The 12,821-nt window shown below is 48.7% G+C and overlaps 1 protein-coding gene across 3 annotated transcripts in view; it reads right to left on the bottom strand.

The window, feature by feature from the left end:
- Window positions 1-1,045: 1,045 nt before the first annotated feature.
- Window positions 1,046-12,821, bottom strand: part of LOC137800303 (poly(rC)-binding protein 4-like) — a 45,604-nt gene continuing 33,828 nt past the window's right edge. For all 3 annotated transcript variants that reach the window (XM_068597448.1, XM_068597449.1, XM_068597450.1), the window contains 6 exons: window positions 11,242-11,313; window positions 8,588-8,629; window positions 8,418-8,493; window positions 7,982-8,031; window positions 3,758-3,927; window positions 1,046-2,100 (listed from right to left, as the gene is read on the bottom strand). In XM_068597448.1, coding sequence (XP_068453549.1) covers window positions 1,752-2,100; window positions 3,758-3,927; window positions 7,982-8,031; window positions 8,418-8,493; window positions 8,588-8,629; window positions 11,242-11,313 — 759 coding nt within the window. In that variant the 3' untranslated portion in view covers window positions 1,046-1,751. The remainder of the gene's footprint in view (window positions 2,101-3,757; window positions 3,928-7,981; window positions 8,032-8,417; window positions 8,494-8,587; window positions 8,630-11,241; window positions 11,314-12,821) is intronic.

The following is a 12,821-nucleotide window of genomic DNA, read 5'->3' as shown; positions in this document are numbered from 1 at the left end:
CTTCCTCCCTCTTCTCCGTCACAGCCTCGTCTGCAGGACTCAGTGTCTCAGTGAGAGTTCAGAGTTCTTCTCTCCGTGTGGATCTGCTCCTGATACGTGCACACGCACACGCACACGCACGTCAATGCCAGCTGAGCTCGTCCCCTCCAGGTCGCATCGTGTCTGCTGTTGCTGTTGTTGTTGTTGTTGTTGTTGTTGTTGTTGTTGTTGTTCGGGGGCAAAAGAGCACAAGGGTGTGACAGCCGTCTCTCACGCTGCAGCACTGAGGAGCCGCCATCTGGCCTTCAAGAAGACACCTGGAGCAACCTGCATGTGTGTGTGTGTGTGTGTGAATTTGTGTTCGTGCGTGCATGTGTGTGTGTGTGTGTGTGTGAATTTGTGTTCGTGCGTGCATGCGTGTGTGTGTGTGTGTGTGTGTGTGTGAGAGAGAGTGTGTGTGTGCATATGTGAGTGCAGGTGTGCGTGCATGTGTGTGTGTGCATGTGTGTGAATTTGTGTTGGCGCGTGCACGTGTGTGTGCATGTGTGCGTAAATGTGTGTGTGTGCATTTGTGTGTGTGCACGTGTGCGTGCATGTGTGTGCGTCTGCATGTGTGCGTGCGTAAGTGTGCGTGTGTTTGAGTGTGTGTGTGTGTATGTTTGCAAGTGTGTGTATGTGTCTGTGTGTTTGTGTGTGTGTGAGAGAGTTTGTGTGTGTGTGTGCATATGTGAGTGCATGTGTCCGTGCATGTGTGTGCATTGTGTGTGTGCGCGCCTACGTGTGTGCGTGTGCATGTGTGTGAATTTGTGTGTGTGCGTGCATGTGTGCGTAAATGTGTGTGTGTGCATGTGCGTGCATGTGTGTCCTTCTGCATGTGTGCATGCGTAAGTGTGCGTGTGTGTGAGTGTGTGTGTGTGTGTATGTTTGCGAGTGTGTGTGCACGTATGCATGTGTATGTGTGTGCGCGTGTGTGTATGTGTGTCTATGTGTGTGCGTGCGTGTGTGTGTGCTGCATTAATCCTCTCGTCTTGAAGGTTTTCAGATTAAAGTTTAAAAGACGAATCCGTCAGGAAACAAAAAGATTTTTAATAAATGAAACAATACTAATAAATAAAGATTAAACAAGTTGCACCTTCAAAATAAAATCCAACAAAAGGAACGTAACACTGAACAGTGAAGTACAGAACCAGAACACATTGTTTAAAAAAAGACCCCCGGCCCCTCCCCCCTCTGCCCAAAAACATTTACAAATTTCCTTAAAAACTTCAGGAGGCGAACACAGACGTTGTATAAAAGCATCGACCGGCAGAGCGCCAGCCACCAGAGTATAATTTACAAATTCATTGAAGGATAAATAGTAAAAGCCGACCCGTCACCGGAGGCGCACGTGAGCGCTGGGAATCGAACACGTGTCCCTCAGGTGAGGCTGCGGCCCCTGTGTGGTTTTTTTAGGGGGGGTTTTCTAACTTCTTCTTCTCCTTCGTGATGGATAACAAGTGATGGGGTGGCGATGAAAGCGGTCCATCGATTCATGAGGAAACGAACGCTGAGTCACCGAGAAGCAGGTCCGCCCCGGTGCGCCCCCGTTGGTCCGCCCCGGTGCGCCCCCGTTGGTCTCTTCTCTGTTGGTGCGTCCTAGAATAAAAGTGTATGGCTACATCGGGCGTTTCTTTTTTTTTTTTCTTTACGTGGAAGAACACTGCAGCTGTCCCGTCACCTGACTCCTCCCCCTCCTCCCCTCGGCTCCGCCCCCCCGGGAACGTGGACGCTCATCAGTACGGAGCGAACTTCTGTCTCTCCGGCTTTTTGATGCAGTTGGCCGAGGAGATCTTGGCGGTGTAGGCGGCCAGCGCGGCGTGGGAGGGCGCGGCGGTGACGGCCACGGCCGGGCCGGGGCTGGACAGAGTCAGGAAGGGGACGGACTTCACGCCCAGCAGGCCGGAGAGCGGCATGGCGCCGTACGGGTTGCCCAGCATGTGGTGGGCCGGGGTCAGCGCGCCCATGGTGGCCATGGCGGGGCCCGGGGAGCCGGCGGGGGACGCCGGCTGGCCGAAGGCCATGTTGAGGTCCACCGGAGACGCCATGGTGGCGGCCTGGGCCGTGGATTTGGCTGTCTCTAAACTGTGAGACACAAGTTGGGAGGGGGTGGGGGGGACAGATTAGAGGATTATTCTGATGATGCAACACTCTGAATGAAGGGTCTGGAGTTTATTTAGTTTAAAAGGGTTTACATCTGTGAGAGGAAAACAAGAGTTTAAACCGGTCACGTTCCTGTAGTTAGCAGCACATAGCATCACGAGCTAACTTAAACTGACCCGGTCACATTCCTGTAGCTACCAGCACATAGCATCACTAGCTAACCTAAACTGACCCGGTCACGTTCCTGTAGTTAGCAGCACATAGCCTCACTAGCTAACCTAAACTGACCCGGTCACGTTCCTGTAGTTAGCAGCACATAGCCTCACTAGCTAACCTAAACTGACCCGGTCACGTTCCTGTAGCTACCAGCACATAGCCTCACTAGCTAACCTAAACTGACCCAGTCACGTTCATGTAGTTAGCAGCACATAGCCTCACTAGCTAACCTAAACTGACCCAGTCACGTTCATGTAGTTAGCAGCACATAGCCTCACTAGCTAACCTAAACTGACCCGGTCACGTTCCTGTAGTTAGCAGCACATAGCCTCACTAGCTAACCTAAACTGACCCAGTCATGTTCCTGTAGTTAGCAGCACAGAGCCTCACTAGCTAACCAAAACTGACCCGGTCACGTTCATGTAGTTAGCAGCACATAGCCTCACTAGCTAACCTAAACTGACCCGGTCACGTTCATGTAGTTAGCATCACATAGCCTCACGAGCTAACCTAAACTGACCCGGTCATGTTCCTGTAGTTAGCAGCACATAGCATCACTAGCTAACCTAAACTGACCCGGTCACGTTCATGTAGTTAGCAGCACATAGCCTGACTAGCTAACCTAAACTGACCCGGTCACGTTCCTGTAGTTAGCAGCACATAGCCTGACTAGCTAACCTAAACTGACCCGGTCACGTTCCTGTATAACAGTTTTCATTCGACCATGGAACATTAACAACTATTTCTGCGTTTTACTTGTTGAGGAAGTCTCATAAACGTGGGAACATCCAGCGCCCGTGTCTGGGTTCATAATATTATCCGTGTCTGGGTTCATGATATTATCCGTGTCTGGGTTCATAATATTATCCGTGTCTGGGTTCATAATATTATCCGTGTCTGGGTTCATAATATTATCCGTAGTTGCACACAGCTCCGACTCCTCCAGGATTTTTTTTTGCAACCATTCGCGTCATGTGCATTGACTTCACATGTAATCTACTCGCGTGAATATTTCGCAACTCTTTCTCTGTGAACGCGGCATCAGACGTCAGAGGAACCGTCGCACTAGGACACGTTGACGCGTTGACACACAGGCGTCCTCTGGCTCTACAGCCTTTGGTGTATTTAAAAAGGATGTTCGTAAATAAAAAAAATAAAAACATTTGCACGCACTCCTTTCATGTGCTCAGATTTGTTCCTGAATGATTTACTCTGACTTCTCCTGTTGCATTATTGAAAGAAAAAAGATAATTAAAAAGATTCTCCTGCATCCCAATAAGAAGCGTCAACACTTCGCTCCCTCCAGGCTCAATTACCCCGGCAGCGTAAAGACACCTCGTTATCACTTCCTCCCTCCGCGCCGTCACCTTTGACCCCCTTTTTTTGTACTGAACCAATACATTTGCGTGTCATCCGGGCTCACCAGGAGGTAATGAGGTACTGGGCCAGGTTGATGCTGACCGGCGTCCCCGTGATGGTGACGTGGCGGTCGCTCGTGCCGTCCAGCTGGCTGCCGATCTTGATCTGAGCGCCGGACACCTGCCGGATCTCGTTGATCTTGGTGCCCTGGCGGCCGATGATGGAGCCGATCAGCTGCCAACGAAAAGGAGGAAGAAGAAGGAGATGGAGAGGAGGAGGAGGAGGGAGAGGGTTCAATGACTTCTTCTTCCTCTTCTCATTGTTGGCGTCACAAAAACAGAAACAATAATGTATTTTTTTTTGAAGGGTGCGACGCTGTGGGGCGGATTTACTGTAACGCAGAGCACTTTGAATATTGCACTTACACTGTCGTCAGTGGATTGGTCGTCCATCATGCATGTCAAAAGCATTAACCCCCCCCCTCCCCTCTGGAGCCTCCCTTAATTGCTACCGCGTGAAAGAGACGAGGAGGAGGAAAAAAGGCACATTTGCCTCTCATTAATCTGAGTGGCTAAAAGGTTATTGATTCCTCGGAGTGGTGATGACTTCCCAAACAAATCACTTCCCAAAACACATCATGCCAGCTGCAGATGCATCTCCTCGCTAATGGAAAACATAATGTGTGTGTGTGTGTGTGTGTGTTGCAGTCCCGCCGGCTCGAGTATAGACAATGCCACAATTTCCTTTTCTTTCTTTTTTAAAAAATTGCATTCCAGAAGGCATCATCTCTGGTGTTGGTGGTGTCGTGAGCCGGACCCTCGGCGTGTTGGAGGCAACACATGTTCACCGGAGCCGGAGCGCTCCACAGTGAGTGAGACAGACGGTGATGAAGTGCTTGTAGTATGCGTGTGTGCTGGCAGCTTAACGGCGGCTGACGCATGGGTAGAAAATACACACACACACACACACACACACACACACACACACATACACACACACGGTGCTGCACTCGCATTCCTTTCCTGAGAAGTAAGCAGCCTGTTCCAGTGTGTCTGATTTGTCACACGGCGACCTGGACGCTCCGCCGGGCTATTATTGGAGCAGCAGTTTATTCAGGGGATGGGTTGAGGGGAGGAGGGGGGCACACACACACACACACACACACACACACACACACACACACACACACTGGGAGCAGCCAGCCTAAAGAGCACCTCCAGAGACAATGGGCCACTACGGGCCTCAAATCACAGATAACATGTCGCGTCCACTGAGACGTGAGACTCTCCAGAGGACTCCGGCCCTTTTTACCCCAGCTGTCAATAGACACCAGCTGTCAACACCCCCAACACACACACACACACACACACACACACACACACACACTTACACGTCTATTGTGTGCATGACCTCAGACAACAGCATTCCTCTGAGAACAACCTTTTAAAAAAGAAAAAGGAAAGTAAACGCAGCCCGATCTGAATAAATGACTCCCTGCTGTGTTCCACGGCGCCATCGACACGCCGCCGCACGCCTCACCTGGAAGAAGTGGCCTACATCTGGTTGAGCTTACTGCTGAGTCATTTGAAAGGACACACACACACACACACACACACACACACACACACAGGAAGGAGGGATAGGACGGCGAGGGTGCAGCCATTTTTCTTCCGGCTAAATCTTCCTCGCGCAAGAAGTACAGTGCATACTGCTGACTGCGTGTAAGCAGTTTCTCAATGCATCTGTGTGTGTGTGTGTGTGTGTGTGTGTGTGTGTGTGTGTGTGTGGTTGGCCGGAGGCGGGGGCGGGGCTGAGCAGGCTCAGTCGTGGCTATAAGTCCTCTCTTCTGGAACAATGGCTGCAGCGTACAGCTGTCCCCGTCACGTCCATGGCGATGGACTCCCTCTCTCTCCTCTGGTGCATTGTGGTTAAAAAAGCTTCGGCCATGTGAGGAATGTTGCTGACGGGTCGCACGTCCCAAAACGCCACGATGGAATTCATTTGATTGTTTGTAACTTCTCCTTTTGTAATTCACAATGTCACATTGTGAAGCTGTAAAGGGCTTAATTCTGACAGACTATTCAAAGATGTTGTTGTTTACTCCAATTATGTTGTTGTTTACTCCGAAGTCTTCTTATCATTTCTATCTGCAGTTCACCTCTGAGCCACACGGGGGAGTGAGTGTTCCTCTTGTTCTGATAGTTGTAGCCGACGTTTATATAACGTTGAATCAACTGAGCGAAGTGAAGCCCTGAAAACAATGTGTTAAAGCTGCATTCTCTCTCCTGACCACCAGGGGGCGACTCCTCTGGTTGTATAGAAGTCTATGCTTCATGTGTTAAAGCTGCATTGTCTCTCCTGACCACCAGGGGGCGACTCCTCTGGTTGTATAGAAGTCTATGCTTCATGTGTTAAAGCTGCATTCTCTCTCCTGACCACCAGGGGGCGACTCCTCTGGTTGTATAGAAGTCTATGATTCATGTGTTAAAGCTGCATTCTCTCTCCTGACCACCAGAGGGCGACTCCTCTGGTTGTATAGAAGTCTATGCTTCATGTGTTAAAGCTGCATTCTCTCTCCTGACCACCAGGGGGCGACTCCTCTGGTTGTATAGAAGTCTATGCTTCATGTGTTAAAGCTGCATTCTCTCTCCTGACCACCAGGGGGCGACTCCTCTGGTTGTATAGAAGTCTATGCTTCATGTGTTAAAGCTGCATTCTCTCTCCTGACCACCAGGGGGCGACTCCTCTGGTTGTATAGAAGTCTATATTTCATGTGTTAAAGCTGCATTCTCTTTTCTAACCACCAGGGGGCGACGCCACTGGTTGTATAGAAGTATATGCTTTATTCATAAATTACCTGTTCTAGATCATTTGAGGTGAACGTTTATGATAAAGTTCTCTCTTCCTGAGATTCATAATGAGGCCTTTTGGGAATTGGGACGCAATTTTTTAAAACCGGATCCTTAGAGATACAAGACACACACACACACACACACACACACACACACACACACACACACACACACACACACACACACACACACACTGGGTAGATAACATTTTATATATTTCTATCTGTAATAAATCTTATAAAAAGACTAAAGCATCGTCTTCCTGCTGGAGTTTTATCGTCGATCGTCGTCCTGCTGCTGTAAAAACTCTCACACGTGTTCTCGCCTGCAGGTTGATGACGATCCTCAGCTGATGCACCATGAACCTGCACACGTGACTCACAAAAAAGAATTTCAAAAATATCAAAAATAAAATTATTATAAAATAAAATTATCATTACAAAAATAATAAAATAAAATTATAATTACAAAAACAATAAAATAAAATTATAATTACAAAAACAATAAAATAAAATTATAATTACAAAAATAATAAATTAAAAATAATAAAATAGAATAATTAAATAATAACAAAATCATTTTAAAAAAAATACTAAAAATAAAATTATAATAAAATTATAATTACAAAAAATAATAAATTTAAAAATAATAAAATTAACAAAATAATCAAATAAATAATAATTTAAAAAATAAGAAATTCAGGCTCTCGTTAGTGGGTCATGAACTGGAGGAAGTCTGTTTGGTTTTGGTCGTTTTGGAGGATTCGTCGATGGCGAGATCCTGAACGACGTTCAATTCTTCTGGATGAACAACGTGAAGGTCTCTCTCTCTCTCTCTCTCTCTCTCTCTCTCTCTCTCTCTCTCTCTCTCTCTCTCTCTCTCTCTCTCCATACTAAATGAAATCCCAGGAAACAGAAGTGCGCGGCCCAAAACGCCAGCGCTCAATCTGAAGGTTAAACGCAGCCTGACTTCGTTTGAGGAGAGAATCCAGATTTGGGAGCGACGCTGCGTGGAGCCCCGGCGGAGGCTGAGCGAGGAAGAGAAGGATCCTCGTCTGTTTCCTTATTGGCTGTTTTGACAGCAGACAGCCTCTAAGTAGGTCAGGGAACATGAGAGGATTTACCGAGCGCCCATGGGAGCCGCGCTGAGACACTGCAACTGCAGCCCAGACAATAACGGCGGCGAGAGGAACGGATCCATATCGGATCAGAACCCCTTTAACCTTGAGGTTCGTCCGAGGTCGGGAATAATGAGGGTAATTAGGAAAAGCTGCCGATATGTTTTCCTCGTCTCCTTTTTCTTCCCGGGAAGCCGCGACCGAGACGTCTTTTTGCAGCCGGAGTCAGATGGAGGAGGCGGCGTGGGTGAAACCGCCAACTAAAAACCCACGAAGAAGAAGAAGAAGAAGAAGAAGAAGAAAAGTTGCTCCTGCTTACATCATTGGGGATCAGCAGCTCCTGAGATGTCTGAGAACTGGAGTCCATCCCTGAGAGGAAAGACAACACAGGCGTGGACTTGAGTGAAATTGACACATCTGACATTTTAATATTCATTCAACTCCTTTTCGCCGGCGACGCCACACAGACGGCCGCTGATGTGCCGGGAGGCTTTGAGAACGACTAGATATAATAAAGCAGTTCATTTACATTTTAATAGGCCGGTGTTTAACACGGCGCTCATTCTTCTCCGGCTCCCCCGTCCTCTGACTCTGCGGAAAACCTATCATTTCGCATAATGGGGCGCTATAAAAAATATGAAAAAAAAAAAAAACCCTCGTCTCTTCCCTCCTCACTGACCCGGGCACATTATCCGACAGCGAGCTTTTATTTGCTCGGCGCTGGATGATGTAGTTACAGGATGCGTGCTGCTCACCAGGTATGATGGCGGGGGCCGGCGGCGCCATGGGGCCGAGGCCCTGCTGCATGGACAGCTGGTGCAGCTTGGCCATCTGGGAGGAGCAGAAAGCAGAAAGTTGAACGCACTCCCAACCCGTGAAAGCTCTCCGTTTCGTCGGCGGGGTGACGTGCGTCCGGAGACTTTACCTCTGAGTGTGGAATGCCGTATTGGTTTTGCAAAGTGTAGGCCTGCGGAGAAGGAAGAGGAGAAGAGAAGAGAGCATCCTGCATTAGGGAAATTACTGCAATAAAAGCTTCAACGCGCGGGCGATAAATCCGCAGCGCGCTAATGGAGGCGCGTCACGGCGATGCGCGATGGTTTTAGGTTGTTGTTTTTTTTCCAGAAGAGGCGAGATGAGCTCTGACTCACCGCTCAGCGCTTTGGCTTTTTGAGATTGTTTTTTTTATTTATATATATACTTTGAGGTTTGCATTTCACGAGGATAAAAAGGTGAAGTTCACTTCGCTTGTCACGGCATGAAAGATGACGTATAGAATACTTCAGGAGAACATCTCCAGACGAGCTGCGTGCTCCTCAGGCCTCGCTGGGAGGCAGACATTTTTATTTTTTATCCCATCTGCATGTTTAATATTCTTCTTACTGTTTAACTTGTTTTAAGTTCTACTGTTTATTTATATTACTTGATTGTTTTTATCTGTATTTCCTTGTGAGCAGAGCTGCTGTAATCCTGTAATTTCCCCACTGAGGGACTAATGAAGGATTATCTCATTTTATGCGTTCAAGCTCAGCTGGGAATTCAAAGTTTTTCTGGGATTTGGAGAGAGGGCGAGCTGAACTTGTGGCACCAATTCCCTTCAAAATAAAAGCACAGGGTTGTTTTTGCCCACGCAAAGACCCGTGACTCACTGAGCTCGGGTCCGACTGCAGCGTTCTGCCAGGCGACACGACTATAACACTCGCGGCAAATGACGAGGCGTCTCCTGGAATTAGTGGCAACCGCTCGAGACGGCCCGACATCTGAGGTGGGAACAGGAAGTGAACAGGAAGTGAACCAGAAGTGAACCGGAAGTGCCCGCTACATACTGCCGATTTGTGCCACAGGAAGTCTTCGGGTTTCGTCCGACTTCCTGCGGCACAAATCCGACAAAAGTTTCCGACGAGGAAAACAGGAAAGTTCCAAGATGGCTGCTTAGCGTACAGGCCGTGAGCGAGCTGCTGTGATAATCTGTGTATTAGCACGCCTGTCTCATCAAATCAGTTGTGCACGTCGTACTGCCTGTCTACCTGTGATGCTAACGGGTTTAGCTAACCGCTAGCATCGGGGCCGATCGCAGGTTCGGAGCCGGGCCTCGCTCCTCGTACGTGGTTCATCAGAGCCGGTCAAACGTCCTGTTATCCGGCTGAACCGAGCGAGGTGACTGACGACAGGACATGTTGAGTCCCTGGAGGTGGATCCGCCCTCGAACGGTCTCGTTTCCGACTGGACGTGCCCGCTCCTGACGGACAGCGCGTGGTACATACGGCTCCAGAAAGTCTGGTCAATAAAGGAGTCCATGTCGGCAGAATCTTTAGCGCTCGTGCAGGAAGTCATGATGACGTGAGATCGGATCTTGGCGATCTGGAAACTCTCTCTCTATAAAACTAATATCTACATCATCTCATCCTGGAAATGGTCCGGCGCTCACAGGAAACCAGGTACGAGGAACAGAGCCCGGGAACCCGTGAGCAGAGTCCTCCTAATGAGCAGAGCATCGTTTTATTTCATAATTCAAGTATCAAAAAGATTTTAAAAAACAATGCGGAGTGAGAGGGCCGAGAGAAAATGAGGATTTAATTACATTTTCAAAGCAGACTTTTACCTTTTTATTGGGACGGCAAAAATAAAAACACCCACTAAAACTAAAATATCTCAAAACCTGGTCGAGTGAAGCTAAAAAGACAAATATGTTTCTGTCTTCAATCCTTTTAAGTTTTCCATCTCCGCTCCCGCCTCATTCTGTTAAATAAAGCAGACTCCTGTATGCTAACCCCTCTTTTCCTCTCACTTTAACTTAGTTTTCTCTCCGTCCACCCCTCCGTCCATCCCTCCGTCCATCCCTCCGTCCATCCCTCCGTCTGTCCTAACTGGTCCTGCCCGCCGCCAGCTGTCTGGCTGCTAGAACCAGAGCTCCGACATGCTCGTCAGCTGCAGCGCCGCTACGACGCATTACAGCTGCGTCTGTACGCAGGAACCAGAAATTAGTAGCGTTTATCCTTCAATTTACAGCATGAGCGATCTAAATCGTGAAGTCTTTATATGTCATTACCCACAATTCATTTGTTTTCCAATCTGAGGAGGAGGATGGGGGGGTTATTTGTCAGAAGCTGCTTGTTTTCTGGTGTCATGAGAGTATCTCGCTAGTGCCGTCAGGGGAGGAATAGTCCTGAAGCCGAAATGTTTCTGGTGCAGAGTGAAGGCAGGACTAAAAAAAGAGACTGTGTTGTGTGTGTGTGTGTGTGTGTGTGTGTGTGTGTGTGTGTGTGTGTGGTGGCATCGTGTTTCAGAAGGGTTATAGCTCTACAGACGGGGTAGAACAATAGCTGCAGCTTTAACGCTCAGCTGTTGTTTTAAATGCCTCGGGCCAGATGATGGACTGTGTAAATTTGGACATACCGCACAACCCTCAGATCCTCCCCCCTCTTCTCCCCCCCTCCCCCCTCCTCCCCCCCTCTCCCCCACCCTCCCCCACCCGAAACCCCATTCCTGCGCCCGTGCAGTGCAGCTGAAGAGCCGCCTCCTGGAGGTATTTATACATGCAGACGAGAATGGAGATTATTCACAGACTTAGCGGGACGTTACCTGCTGGAGGTCCAGGCCGCCCTGGGCGACGGAGTACAGAGGGTGGGGCGCGAAGTCGGACGCCTCGTACACCTGAAGGCAGCAAGAGGGAGCAAGAAAAACGAGTGTCTGGTTACTGAAGAGTCCTCGAGTTGAGTCCAGACGCTATTCTGTGACGATGAGTGAGCGTGGAACCCCACATGTGAAACAAATCATGAATAAAAACTATTTTATTCCCCTCTTTTGACACTGTTTGAATTTGGTTGGACTCCTCTGGTTGTATAGAAGTCTATGCTTCACGTGTTAGAGCTGCATTCTCTCTCCTGACCACCAGGGGGCGACTCCTCTGGTTGTATAGAAGTCTATGCTTCATGTGTTAGAGCTGCATTCTCTCTCCTGACCACCAGGGGGCGACTCCTCTGGTTGTATAGAAGTCTATGCTTCATGTGTTAGAGCTGCATTCTCTCTCCTGACCACCAGGGGGCGACTCCTCTGGTTGTATAGAAGTCTATGCTTCATGTGTTAGAGCTGCATTCTCTCTCCTGACCACCAGGGGGCGACTCCTCTGGTTGTATAGAAGTCTATGCTTCATGTGTTAGAGCTGCATTCTCTCTCCTGACCACCAGGGGGCGACTCCTCTGGTTGTATAGAAGTCTATGCTTCATGTGTTAGAGCTGCATTCTCTCTCCTGACCACCAGGGGGCGACTCCTCTGGTTGTATAGAAGTCTATGCTTCATGTGTTAGAGCTGCATTCTCTCTCCTGACCACCAGGGGGCGACTCCTCTGGTTGTATAGAAGTCTATGCTTCATGTGTTAGAGCTGCATTCTCTCTCCTGACCACCAGAGGGCGACTCCTCTGGTTGTATAGAAGTCTATGCTTCATGTGTTAAAGCTGCATTCTCTCTCCTGACCACCAGGGGGCGACTCCTCTGGTTGTATAGAAGTCTAAGCTTCATGTGTTAAAGCTGCATTCTCTCTCCTGACCATCAGGAGGCGACTCCTCTGGTTGTATAGAAGTCTATGCTTCACGTGTTAGAGCTGCATTCTCTCTCCTGACCACCAGGAGGCGACTCCTCTGGTTGTATAGAAGTCTCTGCTTCATGTGTTCAAGCTGCATTCTTTCTCCCGACCATTAGAGGGTGACTCCTCTGGTTGTATAGAAGTCTATGCTTCATGTGTCAGAGCTGCATTCTCTCTCCTGACCACCAGGGGGCGACTCCTCTGGTTGTATAGAAGTCTATGCTTCATGTGTTAGAGCTGCATTCTTTCTCCCGACCACTAGAGGGTGACTCCTCTGGTTGTATAGAAGTCTATGCTTCATGTGTTAGAGCTGCATTCTCTCTCCTGACCACCAGGGGGCGAGTCCAGACACTCAGTATTTTGTGATGATTTGTGAGCGTGAATGTTCTCACCAGCTAAAACCCTCCATGTAAAAAAAAAGAAAGAATAAAAGCGTTTCATTCCCCTCTTTTGCCACGGATCCCATTTGGTCTGCGATGAGCTCTCCAGGCTGCAGTTCTGACACTTCAACACACCTAACAGGCTTATGGGCCATGACTCATCCTCTTCCTCTTCCTCAGTCCCTTTTCCCATTGCACTT

The sequence above is a fragment of the Clinocottus analis genome, unplaced genomic scaffold (genome assembly GCF_023055335.1).
Source record: "Clinocottus analis isolate CAN_PGR_092001 unplaced genomic scaffold, fCliAna1.0.p SCAF_4, whole genome shotgun sequence".
In the NCBI taxonomy this organism is placed as follows: domain Eukaryota; kingdom Metazoa; phylum Chordata; class Actinopteri; order Perciformes; family Cottidae; genus Clinocottus; species Clinocottus analis.
Note: the sequence above shows the minus strand (reverse complement) of the source record. Positions and strands in the feature narration are given on the sequence as shown.